General features: G+C 37.7%; 1 protein-coding gene across 2 annotated transcripts in view; it reads left to right on the top strand.

Annotated features, from left to right (window-relative positions):
- The window catches only part of LOC130923703 (diacylglycerol kinase theta-like), a 34,363-nt gene that overhangs the window by 1,089 nt on the left and 17,536 nt on the right, over nucleotides 1–15,738 (top strand). Inside the window, exons 1-10 of one of the 2 annotated variants that reach the window (XM_057849613.1) lie at nucleotides 5,420–5,638; nucleotides 8,069–8,148; nucleotides 8,233–8,332; nucleotides 11,539–11,624; nucleotides 11,701–11,826; nucleotides 11,898–12,054; nucleotides 12,163–12,222; nucleotides 12,292–12,392; nucleotides 15,136–15,323; nucleotides 15,393–15,468. In XM_057849613.1, the coding sequence (XP_057705596.1) occupies nucleotides 5,494–5,638; nucleotides 8,069–8,148; nucleotides 8,233–8,332; nucleotides 11,539–11,624; nucleotides 11,701–11,826; nucleotides 11,898–12,054; nucleotides 12,163–12,222; nucleotides 12,292–12,392; nucleotides 15,136–15,323; nucleotides 15,393–15,468 (1,119 nt within the window). In that variant the 5' untranslated portion in view covers nucleotides 5,420–5,493. Of the gene's footprint in view, nucleotides 1–5,419; nucleotides 5,639–8,068; nucleotides 8,149–8,232; nucleotides 8,333–11,538; nucleotides 11,625–11,700; nucleotides 11,827–11,897; nucleotides 12,055–12,162; nucleotides 12,223–12,291; nucleotides 12,393–15,135; nucleotides 15,324–15,392; nucleotides 15,469–15,738 lie in introns of those variants that run through there. The other variant, XM_057849616.1, reaches the window with a different exon arrangement.

The raw sequence follows: 15,738 nt of genomic DNA, 5'->3' as shown, positions 1-15,738 counted from the left end.
TTTATCGCGTTACGGGCTGTAATCTTTTTTTTTTTTTTTTTTTTAATTAATCACGTGAAAATATTTATCGCAATTAACGCATTCGCGTTACGACTCATTCACGCATTGCCGCAAACAGCCTACAGTGGCGCCGTTTTACTTATATACAGAGATAAGAGGCAGTGTCAAGTGAGTGGAGTAGACAAGCATTCATTGGGGCCGTGCTTTTAATTGGCAAAAGCTTTGTCATCTCCCGCAGCAACTATAAATATTGTGGGAAGCGACATGGGGAAGAATGACAGGAGTTGATCTTTTTCTTAACACCCTGTAGTGTACCCAACGCAGATATAGCATTTGCAGCCACCACACACAGTCATGGTTGCACAGCTTCCCATCATGCATTTGGGAAGAACAGTTAAGTCGCTACAGTATCATTTACTGAAAGCTCACCGAATACACTAGATGGCAATATTTAGTCACAATATACAAATTCACATTTATCCTTTAAGAATGACAAGTCTTTCTATCCATTGATCCCTTTCACAGAAAGAATGTTAATAATGTTAATGCCATCTTGTGGATTGATTGTTATAATAAACAAATACAGTACTTATGTACAGTATGTTGAATGTATATATCTGTCTTGTCTTATCTCTCCATTCCAACAATCATTTACAGAAAAATATGGCATATTTTAGAGATGGTTAGAATTGCGATTAATTACGATTAATTAATTTTTAAGCTGCGATTAACTCGATTAAAAAATGTTAATCGTTTGACAGCCCTAGTTAAATGTACACCTTATGCCTAATATATACATAACACAATAAAACAATTGTTGTGGAACTCTAAATGTTGACTGGACAGTTATGGACTATGCACATTAAATCATAAATAACATCAAATATTACACAATACACCAAAGTGTATCAGTAGCCGTGTCCTTAAGTCTTTCTGATAGTTTTCCCCTGACCTTTTTACTGCAATAATATAATGAAAACCTGAAATTATGGCTTTTAGTTTTGGCCACCCCAAGATATTAAGTGGCCCCATCTGGCCACCCCTATGAAAAATTTCTGGAGGCGCCACTGCAACTCCATGATATAAATGTATTTTTTCCCCATTTTTTATTACAATCAATGATTTACAATCATTTAAAATAGGGTTGTTCCGATCATGTTTTTTTGCTCCCGATCGTTTTAGTTTGAGTATCTGCCGATCCCGATATTTCCCGATCCGATTGCTTTTTTGGGCACCCGATTCAATTCCAATCATTCCCGATAATTTTTCCCAATCATATACATTTTGGCAATGCATTAAGAAAAAAAGGAATAAAACTCGACGAATATATATACATTCAACATACAGTACATAAGTACTGTATTGGTTTATTATGACAATAAATCCTCAAGATGGCATTTACATTATTAACATTCTTTCTGTGGGAGGGATCCACAGATAGAAGGACTTGTAATTCTTAAAGGATAAATATGGCTTTGTATATTGTGACCAAATATTGCCATCTAGTGTATTTGTTGAGCTTTCAGTAAATGATACTGCAGCCATTCAACCCAAATGCATGATGGGAAGTGGAATCATGACTGTGCATAGTGCTACCAATTGATATATCTTCTCTGCGTTGGGAAACAAAATAAGGTGTAAAGACAAAGATCAGTTGCTACCTTGCTTCCCCACATTGCTTCCCATGATATTTCTAATTGTAGGGAGAGGGATTGTAAGGCTTTAGCCAATTAAAAAAAGGCTCCAAAGACCGCCAAAATTCCCTCTACTCATTTTACGCTGCCTTTTAGCTCTATATACAGTGCCTTGCAAAAGTATTCGGTCCCCTTGAATCTTGCAACCTTTCGCCACATTTCAGGCTTCAAACATAAAGATATGAAATTTAATTTTTATGTCAAGAATCAACAACAAGTGGGACACAACCGTGAAGTGGAACAACATTTATTGGATAATTTAAACTTTTTTAACAAATAAAAAACTGAAAAGTGGGGCGTGCAATATTATTCGGCCCCTTTACTTTCAGTGCAGCAAACTCACTCCAGAAGTTGAGTGAGGATCTCTGAATGATCCAATGTTGTCCTAAATGACCGATGATGATAAATAGAATCCACCTGTGTGTAATCAAGTCTCCGTGTAAATGCACCTGCTCTGTGATAGTCTCAGGGTTCTGTTTAAAGTGCAGAGAGCATTATGAAAACCAAGGAACACACCGGGCAGGTCCGAGATACTGTTGTGGAGAAGTTTAAAGCCGGATTTGGATACAAAAAGATTTCCCAAGCTTTAAACATCTCAAGGAGCACTGTGCAAGCCATCATATTGAAATGGAAGGAGCATCAGACCACTGCAAATCTACCAAGACCCGGCCGTCCTTCCAAACTTTCTTCTCAAACAAGGAGAAAACTGATCAGAGATACAGCCAAGAGGCCCATGATCACTCTGGATGAACTGCAGAGATCTACAGCTGAGGTGGGAGAGTCTGTCCATAGGACAACAATCAGTCGTACACTGCACAAATCTGGCCTTTATGCAAGAGTGGCAAGAAGAAAGCCATTTCTCAAAGATATCCATAAAAAGTCTCGTTTAAAGTTTGCCACAAGCCACCTGGGAGACACACCAAACATGTGGAAGAAGGTGCTCTGGTCAGATGAAACCAAAATTGAACTTTTTGGCCACAATGCAAAACGATATGTTTGGCGTAAAAGCAACACAGCTCATCACCCTGAACACACCATCCCCACTGTCAAACATGGTGGTGGCAGCATCATGGTTTGGGCCTGCTTTTCTTCAGCAGGGACAGGGAAGATGGTTAAAATTGACGGGAAGATGGATGCAGCCAAATTCAGGAACATTCTGGAAGAAAACCTGTTGGTATCTGCACAAGACCTGAGACTGGGACGGAGATTTATCTTCCAACAGGACAATGATCCAAAACATAAAGCCAAATCTACAATGAAATGGTTAAAAAATAAACGTATCCAGGTGTTAGAATGGCCAAGTCAAAGTCCAGACCTGAATCCAATCGAGAATCTGTGGAAAGAGCTGAAGACTGCTGTTCACAAACATTCTCCATCCAACCTCACTGAGCTTGAGCTGTTTTGCAAGGAAGAATGGGCAAGAATGTCTGTCTCTCGATGTGCAAAACTGATAGAAACATACCCCAAGCGACTTGCAGCTGTAATTGGAGCAAAAGGTGGCGCTACAAAGTATTAACGCAAGGGGGCCGAATAATATTGCACGCCCCACTTTTCAGTTTTTTAGTTGTTAAAAAAGTTGAAATTATCCAATAAATTTTGTTCCACTTCACGATTGTGTCCCACTTGTTGTTGATTCTTGACAAAAAAATTAAAATTTTATATCTTTATGTTTGAAGCCTGAAATGTGGCGAAAGGTTGCAAAGTTCAAGGGAGCCGAATACTTTTGCAAGGCACTGTATTGGTGAAACGGCGCCATTACAAATTGAATGCGACAATGCGTGAGTGAGTCGTGCAGCGCGTGGGTTGATTGCTTTAAATATTGTAACGTGATAATATTTTTAAAAAATTAATTACTGCCGTTAACGGGATACATTTGATAACCCTACCTTAAGCCTAAACTAAAGACTATGGATGAGTAACATATTATGTCAGTAACGTTAAATACAATTAGAAAACGATTTAATTAGGGGAAAAAAAATAAAAAATAAAAAAGGTATGTCCGATATTTTATGCCGATTCCGAAACTTTGAAAATGATGTGATCGGATCCAATCGATCGGGACATCTCTAATTTAAAACCTTAAACAGCAAACATACAATCATAGGCGGATCTACTATTCAGGCGAAGTAGGCGATCGCTTTAGGCCCCCAACCAGTAGGGGGCCCACAACCAGCTGCCCTTGCCCCAACAACCAAGGGTTTGGGCCACCGAGCCAGCAGCGAACAAATAAAATAAATAAAATACACGACAGCACACCATGTGCGAAACAATGCATTACAGTTCCCATCAGTCATACAATTACACTCAACAGCTGGTTAACAGCATTTGCTAACGAAAAAAATTAAATATATTTGTGACACTACAAGCAATGATGAAGAATGTTTTTTTTACGGAGTGTAAAGCTTTCGGTTAACGGTTTAGCGAACGTACCTTTGGTGAACATTTAAAAAATAAAAGCAAGTCATGTTCGTCATATAAATAACGATTTCTGGAGTTAATCCCACATACTTCCGAATTAATATTATAATATGTAGAGTAAATACGACAGAATACAGATTCTACACTAAGAATAGCTTTCAAATGACACTCCTTATGATAAATATGATTGGCAATGAATAATTATTATGATTATTATACTACTATTATATATAGTAGTATACTATAATAATAATGGTAGAATTTTTTTTTAAAGAATTGTTTTGAATAATGTTGGAAAGGCAAAATCTGAATCTGTTTACTTTCCATTCTTTTTCGCACTAGTAAATGCTATCAGCATTTAACCTCATTGTTTATTTGTGATTAATTATTGTTATTTACATGATTATTTGTACTTTAATTAAGAATTTAAGTGTTCCAAATTGGTTTTGTGAATTAATAAGCGTAAAAAAAATGTCATTGCTAAATTAGTAAAAAAAAAAAAAAAAAATTATTCGATTAGTTGACTAATCGTAAAACTAGTAGGCTGATTAACCAGGAGAAAATTTGTCGTTTAGGACAGCCCTAGTGTACCGGAACATATTTTCTCCACACCCTTCTCACCTTTTTAACCCCTGACCAAATGTAAAAATGTATTGTTTTTCAGAAAGCCACAATCAAATAACCGTTTCTGGATTCTTCACGGAACAAAAGTAAATTAAATAAAAATAATAATATAATATAATATAATATAATATAATATAATATAATATAATATAATATAATATAATATAATAATAACACTATTAACTTAATAGATAATAACCAAATAACCCTCTCTGGGTTCTTCACAGAAAAAGCCAGGAAATAAATAACACAAGTTAAAAAAAATAAAAATAAAATGTTCAGGGGGCCGGACCAAATGTGGAGACGGGCCGTATCCCGCCCGCGGGCCATAGTTTGGGGACGATGTATGATAAACTGTCTGATAAACTGTCTGAGTGAGTGCTCGTTCGAGACTGGTGATTCCATACTTTTTGCTAGGGGTTGTAGTAGATTTACAATGCAAACAATGGAGTTTTAAGGAGGTGTGTTTTACAGTGAGAACGTATTATTAAAAAATATAACAATAATAATAATTCTAGCCACTTTTTTATCTATGAAAATGGCCGAGTATTTTTTTTTTTTTTTTTTTTTGCGTATTAATATCGATTTAAAAATATTCCCGTTGTAAAATGGCCGACAAGTAACGACGCCTGCCATCATTGGCTCACACGGCGCATCAGACATCCACCCTATCTAGGAGGCGGGATACCGGCTCGTGACGTCTGGTCACGTCGCGCTAAACCACGCGTTATTTTTGATACGATCCGCTAAAGGACCCATGGCCAATGCCGTGGCGGAGGTCCCCGCGACACGCGACCCTTCGGCTCTGGGTCACAGCTTTAAGAGGGTGACGCTGACCAAGCCCACCTACTGTCACCACTGTAGCGACTTCCTGTGGGGGCTGCTCGGCTTCCTGTGCGAAGGTAGGCTAAGGCTAGGACAAAAACAAAAGCGGCAACAGGTCGCGTGGAATAGTCCTCGTTGTGTGGTTCGGCTTGACTCGCGTGTTTTGAAATGTCCCCTCTGCATGTCTACTGTCCACGCACGCACCCTGAAAATGTCTCATTTGCCAACAAACAAGATAGAACCTAGCTAGCTAAGCTAGTCGTACATTCTAGTATTGTGACAATAGTACTATCGTAGTGCAAAATGTATTTTACGCTTTGTCAACTCATTTCTAGTGATGTGGTAGTGCGAAAACATTACTGAGTATCAATACAGATACAACTCAATACAGATATAAATATTGTATTGTGTATATAATCTCTTTACTTGACTATATTTTTGACAAGGCTACGTCCTCTATGGCATCAGTGTTGTTTTTGGCAGCCCTTTTAATTTTCGTCTTAGTCTTTTGGATGATTATACCTATTAGTCTTAGCCATATTTTAGTCATCTTAAAATGTTTTTGTCTTCATCAAGTTTTTGTTGTCGAAAACTCAAGACTAATTTCGTCTAGTTTGAGTCAACGTTTACTAAGAATGTTTTCGTCAACGTTTACAAAAAATGTTTTCGTCTGTAAAATTAAAACATTTTACTCCAAAAATTAATAAAGTTTTCCAACTATTTCAAATTAACATTGACAGACAAGAACATTTTGTAGTGTCCACAACACAGGTGTTAAACCGATTCCAGAAAGGGCCAAGTGGGTGCAGGTTTGCTTTCCAACCAATGAAGAGGACACCTTTTCACCAATCAGATCTTTTATATGTGTAATCAGTTAAACTTTGTCAGGTGCTGCTTGTTTCAGTCGGAAGTTTATTGGTTAAACCCTCTGCACGGTATCGGTTGGAACAAAATCCAGCACCCAATTGGCCCTTTCTGGTATCGGTTTGACACCTGTGGTCTACAAGCACAATACCACCATGGGGATAATACACATTGGTGGAGTCACTTGTCACTCAAACTTGTCAGAAGTAGCGGTCAAAACATTTTCCACTTAAAAAAAAAAAAAGTGACATCACAATAAGAAAAATAGATATTTCAAATAAAAAAATATAATAAATAAAATAAAAAATAAATATATAAACAAAATATATAAATAAAAAAATAAAAATATATTTATTTGGGTAGGGCAAATGATTTTTTTCTTTGATTGAAAAATGTTTTTGATTGAAGCAACTTTTTCTGGGATTGAATGATTTTGACACAAATGTCCTATCCATAATATGGCCCAAACACAAGGATTGCTTCAATCAAAGAAAACAGTTTCAATGAAAAATTAAGTGTTCAAATGCAAATTTCTGAGTCTCCAATATTTTTTCGCATCCAAAAACTTTTTTTCTATGATTGAAATTTTTTTATTTTTGATTTGAAGTGATTATTTTTTTGGGGAAAATATTTTTTTTGTATGAATTAACTTATTTTTGGATTTAATAATATAGACACAAATGTCCCAGCCAAAATGTGACCAAAACACAAAACTACATTACTTCAATCAAAAAAGTTGTTTCAATAAAAAAAAACTTCACTTCAATCAAAAAAAAATTAAATCAAAGAAAAAGTTTTCAAATGCATTTTTTTTATTCTCAAATTTATTTTTGCATTCAAACACTTTTTTTTGATTGAAGTGACTTTTTTTTTAATAATATAGATACAAATGTCCCAGCCAAAATGTGACCAAAACACAAAATTAAATTACTTCAATCAAAAAAGTTGTTTCAATAAAAAAAAAATAACAACTTCACTTCAATCCAAAAAAATTCAATCAAAAAGTTTTCAAATTTTTTTTTTTTAAGTCTCAAATTTATTTTTGCATTCAAACACATTTTTTGATTGAAGTGACTTTTTTTGATTGAAAATATATGTTTTGGTTGAAGCGACTTTTTTTTTTTTGGATTGAAAAAGACAAATCTACCTCTATACACCATGAACTGTACGTTAAAAAAAAGTTGTCCAAGAGTTTAAGCAGTCGTTCGCTGTTAGCGTTAGCCTAACGGAATGCAATGCTAACGGTACGAGTTACATTTAGTGTGTGATGATCACTCAGCACAGCACTAAAGCAACATTGCATATTCTCTCTGGTCAAGAAAGTCTTACCGTGTGGGCAAGCTTGGAGATTGGAGCGGACATACTGGGTCAGGATGGATAGCGCAGCACGTCACAAGAGTGACACAAACAGTCGCCGCTACAATGCAGGCTAACTACACATAAAATGTCACACATAGTGAATATGTGACGGAAACTGTTGCGCATTTTCATCTCGTTCTCGTTTCGTCAGACGAAAACTGGCATTAGTCTGGTTATGTTTTAGTCACCGAAAACACGGTTTTAGCTCGTTATCGTCTCGTCCTCGTCATGAAAAAAGTGTTCGTTGACGAAACATTTTTGTTATCATTTGGCATTCTCCCCAGTGTGTAACTTGATGTGCCACGAGAAATGTCTGAAGACGCTACGCTCTCTATGCGCCAACATGGTGCCCTCCGCCGTACAGGTGAGTTCCATGTGACGGATGAAAGTGCGGCGAGGATGTCACGCCTTGACGCCACCGTGTCCAAACCCTCTCCCCCCTTTACAGATCCCTGTGGCTCACTGTTTTGGTCCGGATTCGCACAAACGGCGCATGTGCTGCGTGTGCAGGAAGCAGACGGAGGGAAACGCCGGGCTACGTTGCCAAGGTCAGGCTGTCACCTCCGTGAAGTTTGCCACCCCATTAGACGGAAATTGATATGAAAATGATGTCAATCGTTTGTGCTTAATCCGCGAAGTAGAGGCGGAGCTTATTTACATTAAAAACTTTTTTCTTGGGGGGGGGGGTATTGGTTCAATCTATTTATTCAGATTTAACAGTGTTGTAAAAATATACATAGAAGGCATGTTTTTTTCCTTTTAATATACAGTATATTATTAGAATATAATATAATGGTAAATAATATTAATATTACTAATATTTGTATTTTATTCATAATACAATGTATAATATATAATTGTATATTTTTAGATATTTTCTATAATATAATTATATATATATATATATATATATATATATAAATTATTCATATATAAAATTTTTAATTCATTTTATTTGAATATATCTATTAAAAATATTAGATTAAAATAATTATTTATAATAATTGAATTGTTTTTTCCTTTTAATATATACTATTAGAATATATTATAATGTTAAATAATATTAATATTACTAATTTTTGTATTTTATTCATAATACAATGTATAATATATAATTATATATTTTTAGATATTTTCTATAATATAATTATATGTATATATATAATATAAAATATAATTATATGTGTATATATATCTATAAATTATTCATACATACAAATTTTAATTAATTTTATTTGAATATAATATATTAAAAATATTCGATTAAAATAATTATTGAAATTAATCAAAATTTAAATATTATGACTTCTATTTATATTATATAATTGAATACTATAATTTATATTATCATATTTATATATTTTATATGAATATATATATTTTTTAATATTATAGAAGACATGTTTTTTTCCTTTTTATATATATTATTAGAAGATGTATATATTTTTAAATAATATTAATTTTATAATTCATAATACAATAATAAATATATAATTATATATTTTCTATAAGTTTCCTGTTTATATATATATAAAATATTAGTTATAATCATAATATATATGTATATAAATTATTCATATATACAAATTTTAATTAATTTTATTTAGGGCTGCAGCTATCGAATATTTTAGTAATCGAGTAATCGACTGAAAATTCTATCGATTAATCGAGTAATCGGATAAAACAAATATATTTTTAGGTGAAGAGCAATTATACATATACATGAGAAAACAAGACATTTCATGTAATCTTGAACCATTTACAGTCAATCAATGTCTTTATTTTCGATGTATATTGTTGAAAACAGCCAACAATTGCATCTCAGATGTAACTAGAATAAAAAAAAAAGACTAATTCACTGCTTTCACTCAAAAAACTTTTAGATCTTATTAATATATATATATATATATCTTACCAAAAAATGCCATTACGCTTGATAACACACATCACTTAAAAGTTAGGATTTTTTCCCACGTGTTTCAATTGAATTTCTCTTTGTGTCAAGCCATTTTTAAGTTCTAGTTAAGTTTTAAGTTAGTCTAAACTGTAAGTCCTGATAGGATTTTGAGTTTTTGCTGTGTTCAAAATAAATGTATGATACAGGCTGTATTGGAGCACATTAGGGACCAGTGCTACTTGGTGTTTTATCCAGCAATGACTACTGAGCTAAAATTGATAGTTAGCATGATTAAGTTTTTATTTTACACCCTCATCACTCCACAATGCTATGTTATGTTAAAGCCTGTATGTAAGACACGTTAGCCACGCATCGACAGTGGTCTTAATTAATTGAAACCTAGCCCTCCGCAGGGCTAACGTTCCGTGAGCTAGTAGCGACAGTAACGTTAATCTTATTTATTAGCGCTTAGCGCTCTTTATTAGCGCTTAGCGCTGTACTGCTTTAAGATGGCGGCTGTTTACAAACGCTGCCCAGACGCGGCCGAGTCTGTCATATGGCATCTAGTTCAACATACATGTGATCTCTATGAGACGCACCAGACGCTGCCTGTTACCAATGTAGCATTGTGCGGGCTAGTATTTAGCAACGTCGGCGTCGTTTGTGGGGGCTGTCGGCTGCGGTAAGTTTTTTTTTTTTTCTTCCTCTTCCTCTCCGCACGTGACAGCGCGCTGTCCCGCATTAAAAGTAGTCCTAGCAAAACGTGATGCTTAGAGCTGTCAAAATAAACGATTACTCGAGGTGAATAAAATTACTCGGATCAGTTTTTAAACTCGAGTTACTCGAGTTGCTCGAGTACTCGTTTCAGCTCTAATTTTATTTGAATATAATATAGCTATTGAAAATATTAGATTAAAATAATTATAATAATTGAATTGAATTGTTTTTTTTCCCTTTTAATATATACTATTAGAATATATTATAATGTTAAATAATATTAATATTACTATTTTTTGTATTCATAATACAATGTATAATATATAATTATATATTTTTTAGATATTTTCTATAATATATGTATATATATTATAATAATATAATAATAATTATGTGTGTGTGTGTATATATATATATATATATAAATTATTCGTACATACAAATTGTAATTAATTTTATATGAATATGATATATTAAAAATATTAGATTAAAATAATTATTGAAATTAATCAAAATTTAAATATTATGAATTATATAATTGAATACTATAATTATCATAATTATATAATATGTGAATATATAATTTTTTTAATATTATAGAAGACGTTTTTTCCTTTTTATATATATTATAAGATGTATATATTATTAAATAATATTTTATAAATTATCATACAATATTTAATAAATATATATTTTCTTTAACAGTTATATGTATATTATCTATATAAAATATTAGTTATAATCATAATATATATAATATATATAAATATATATATATAAACAATAATAATATAATATAAAAATAGGATTTTTTTAATTGAAAAATATTTACTCATTGTTTTTCAGAATTTTTTTTTTTTTTCATTCATATTGTTGTTATAATCAACAACAAAATTAATTGCAAGCACGCATTTATTTCATTTTTTCAGTTTTTCAATATACAGTATGTGCATTTTTTTGTGACAACAGGCAATTTTTTTAAAATTAAAAAAATAAATTTGTATTTTATTATTATAATTATTTGTAAATTACATATTATAGTTTTAAAAAGAAGGGGAAAAATGTGATTTGCTTTGGTATTTGAGACCTGTGTCCTAGATGCTAATGCAACAAGCTAACCGGGTAATACTCGGGTTTCAGTGTGCGAGCTGCACGTGCACGCCGAGTGCGCCGCCTTCACGTGTGCGGACTGTCGCTCTTGTCACGCGGATGGGACTCGGCAACAGGTTAGTAGTCGACGGGCGGATGCACGGGCCGGCTTGAGGAACCCGTGCGGGATTGTCTTCCTTGTGCCCCCCGCAGGACACATTTCGCCACCACTGGCGGGAGGGCAACCTGCCGTCGAGCGCCCGCTGCCGGCTGTGCCGGCATTCCTGCGGCTCGTCTGACGTCCTGGCGGGGATGAGGTGCGAGTGGTGTGGTGTCACGGTAAGCTGCAATATCTTTTGGTTTGGATGTCTTTATTTATTTATTTTTTTAACGCCAGTTTGTGCCTGCAGTGTCATGCAGCCTGCTACCAGAGCGTGGCGCCAGAGTGCAACATGGGCCGTTTGCGCGGTATGACGCTGCATCCCGCCTGCGTACGCCTCCAATCCAGGCATTTTAGCAAGCAGCACTGCTTCCGCATCGCAGAGGGCGGCGGCGGACACCAGCTTGGTATGTATGCGTCAAGGTCAAAAGTTTTCAGACACTTTATTATTCAGTAGTAGGAGTAGGGGTGTGACAAAGATATGATAAGCCTTTCTAAAACACGTTTTCACGCAGTTGACGGCGATGACACCGAGGCCCCCGAAAACGGCACGCCGGCGGCGGTGCCTGACCACGGTCTGTTGCGGACTCGGAGGCTCCGCCTACTGGACGGAGGCGCAAATTGATGTGCGCTTTGTCATGCAGGCAAAGTCCTTCTCAAAGTCTACGACGGCGACGACGCTTTCAGACGCGGCGACTTCCACCTCGTGGGACTCGTCAGATCCGGCAGCAACCGGGAAGTTCTGGTAGGGAAGACCGCGCTTTGTATTTTATTAGCTTCAAAGTCCCCCAAAAACTCCAGTTTTTCCACAAAATAAAAGGCGACGCATTCATCGCTCACTCAATTCTCAAGAATCTTCATCTACTTCAATTTAGACTGACAAAAAAATCTGCATCGGTCAACCCATAACAAAATGTCTTTTGCTGGTCATTATGTTGGACCAAAAAAAAAAAAAAATCAGCAATAAGCGACCCAAAATCGACAGGAAGTTACCTGAAATTGCCCCATAATTTGTAGGAAGTCACTGGACATTGCCCTAAAATCGAGAGGAACTGAACCGGAACTGCCCCAATATCAACAGGAAGTGAATTGACATTGATAGGAAGTAACCTGAAAATTGAAATTGACCTAAAATTGCCCCAAAATCAACAGGAAATGACCCGAAATTGTCAGGAAGTGACTCTGGAAATGTCTCAAAATCATTAGGAAGTGACCCTCATAAGAAGTGACCCGGAATTGACAGGAAGTGACCTGGAATTACCCCAAACTCCCTATGAAGTTTTTAGGAGACACTTCACTCATTGGGGGGGGGTGTCCTAGTCATATCAGGTCATTTGGGGACATTTGGGGGGGCGTGTCCTGGTCATATCAGGTGATTTTGGGACATTTGGGGGGAGTGTCCTGGTCATATCATTTGACGTGTCCTGGTCATATCAGGTCATTTGGGGGCGTGCGCTAGTCATATCAGGTCTTTTGGGGGACATTTGGGGGGCGTGTCCTAGTCATATCAGGTCTTTTGGAGACATTTGGGGGGGCGTGTCCTGGTCATATCAGGTAATTTGGGGACATTTGGGGGGAGTGTCCTGGTCATATCATTTGACGTGTCCTGGTCATATCAGGTCATTTGGGGGCGTGCGCTAGTCATATCAGGTCTTTTGGGGACATTTTGGGGGCGTGTCCTAGTCATATCAGGTCGTTTGGTGATTCTTGGGGGCGTGTCCTGGTCATATCAAGTCATTTGGGGACATTTTGGGGGCGTGTCCTTGGAATATCAGGTCATTTGGGGACATTTTGGGGGGGGTGTCCTTGTCATATCAGGTCATTTGGGAACATTTGGAGGGCGTGCCCTAGTCATATAAGGCCTTTTGGGGACATCTGGGGGGGCGTGCCTTAGTCATATCAGGTCATTTGGAGACATTTGAGGGGCGTGTCCTGGTCATATCAGGTCATTTGAGAACATTTGGGGGCGTGCCCTAGTCATATAAGGCCTTATGGGGACATTTGGGGGGCATGTCCTGGTCATATCAGGTCATTTGGAGACATTTGGGGGGAGTGTCTTGGTCATATCAGGTCATTTGGGGGCGTGCGCTAGTCATATCATGTCTTTTGGGTACATTTGGGGGGCGTGCCCTAGTCATATCAGGTCTTTTGGAGACATTTGGGGGGGCGTGTCCTGGTTATATCAGGACATTTGGGGGGGCGTGTCCTTGGAATATCAGGTCATTTGCGAACATTTGGAGGGCGTGTCCTGGTCATATCAGGTCATTTGGGGACATTTGGGGGACGTGTCCTGGTCATATCAGGTCGTTTGGGGGCGTGCCCTATTCATATCAGGTCATTTGGGGACATTGGGGGGGGGGGGTCCTGGTCATATCAGGTCATTTGGGGGCGTGCGCTAGTCATATCAGGTCTTTTGGGTACATTTGGGGGGCGTGCCCTAGTCAGGTCTTTTGGAGACATTTGGGGGGGCGTGTCCTGGTTATATCAGGACATTTGGGGGTGCGTGTCCTTGGAATATCAGGTCATTTGGGAACATTTGGAGGGCGTGTCCTGGTCATATCAGGTCATTTGGGGACATTTGGGGGACGTGTCCTGGTCATATCAGGTCGTTTGGGGGCGTGCCCTATTCATATCAGGTCATTTGGGGACATTTGGGGGGCGTGTCCTGGTCATATCAGGTCATTTAAGAACATTTGGGGGCGTGCCCTAGTCATATAAGGCCTTTTGGGGACATCTGGGAGGCGTGTCCTAGTCATATCAGGTCTTTTGGAGACATTTGGGGGGGGCGTGTCCTGGTCATGTCAGGTCATTGGGGACATTTGTGGGGCTGTCCTTGGAATATCAGGTAATTTGGGGACATTTGGTGGGGCATGTCCTTGTCATAATAGGTCATTTGGGAACATTTGGAGGGCGTGTCCTGGTCATATCAGGTCATTTGGGGACATTTGGGGGGAGTTTCCTGGTTATATCAGGTCATTTGAGAACATTTGGGGGCGTGCCCTAGTCATATCAGGTCTTTTGGGGATATTTGGGGTCGTGTCCTAGTAATGTCAGGTCTTTTGGTGATTTTTGGTGGGCGTGTCCTTGTCATATCAAGTCATTTGGGGACATTTTGGGGGCGTGTCCTTGGAATATCAGGTCATTTGGGGACATTTGGGGGGCGTGTCCTGGTCATATCAGGTCCTTTGGGAACATTTGGGGGGGCGTGTCCTGGTCATATCAGGTCATTTGGGGACACCTCCTATTGATATCTGGTCATTTTCTGTTGATTTGGGGACATTTGTTTTTTTGTCATTGATAATGGGAAATTTGGACATCAATGGCACATCGACTTACATTTGCGTCAGTGGAGTCCAAGTACATTGGGGTCAATAGAATCGACATACATGGCCACCAATGGCAAGGACGTGCACAGCCCTCATTTGCAATTGTCCAAATGTAAGCCAATGAGTGCTCAATAAAGGGTTAAAGGCGCCGCGTCGGTGCAGGAGGCGGCGTTGCGGGCCTTCTACCTGCCAGGCGACCCCCAGCATTTCCAGCTGGAGGAGGTGGGCGGACGCCGGCGTCTCCGTACCGACCGCGAGCCGCCCGACCGCGGCGGCGGTGACGCGGCCTGGACGCTGAGGGCCGAAGATTCACGCGCCGAAGTCCTCAAAGTCTACGGGGGTCCGGACAGGTCACGCTTCTTCTTTTTACCCACCACGCTCCCAGTTGCCGTCGCTTCACGATGACGTGCGTCTTTCAGGTCCGGATCGGATTACGTCAGCGTGTCGGTGTCCGAGGACAGCACGGCGGCATCCGTCCTCGCCGAAGTCCTTCTGGTATGCTCGCAATCCCCTCGGATTGAATGTCTATTTCCGGAAGTTGTAGTGAAGGAGTGAATAGTCAAGATTCTTTAAAAATATTATGTAAATCAAGAAAAAAAGGTCTTTCGTCATATTTTGAAGTTTTAAAATGTTTACTAACTAGAAAAATAGATTATTTGAAATTAAAAAAGGGGAAACTAAAGTATGTATTTCCATCAGTAATTTTTGCATTTATTAATCTAAAAAAAGGTAAATAACTTACTTAATAATAATACTAATGTTAAT

Source organism: Corythoichthys intestinalis, chromosome 11 (genome assembly GCF_030265065.1).
Source record: "Corythoichthys intestinalis isolate RoL2023-P3 chromosome 11, ASM3026506v1, whole genome shotgun sequence".
Lineage (NCBI taxonomy): Eukaryota > Metazoa > Chordata > Actinopteri > Syngnathiformes > Syngnathidae > Corythoichthys > Corythoichthys intestinalis.
The sequence above is the reverse complement of the archived record's forward strand: the minus strand, read 5'-3'. Positions and strand labels throughout refer to the sequence as shown.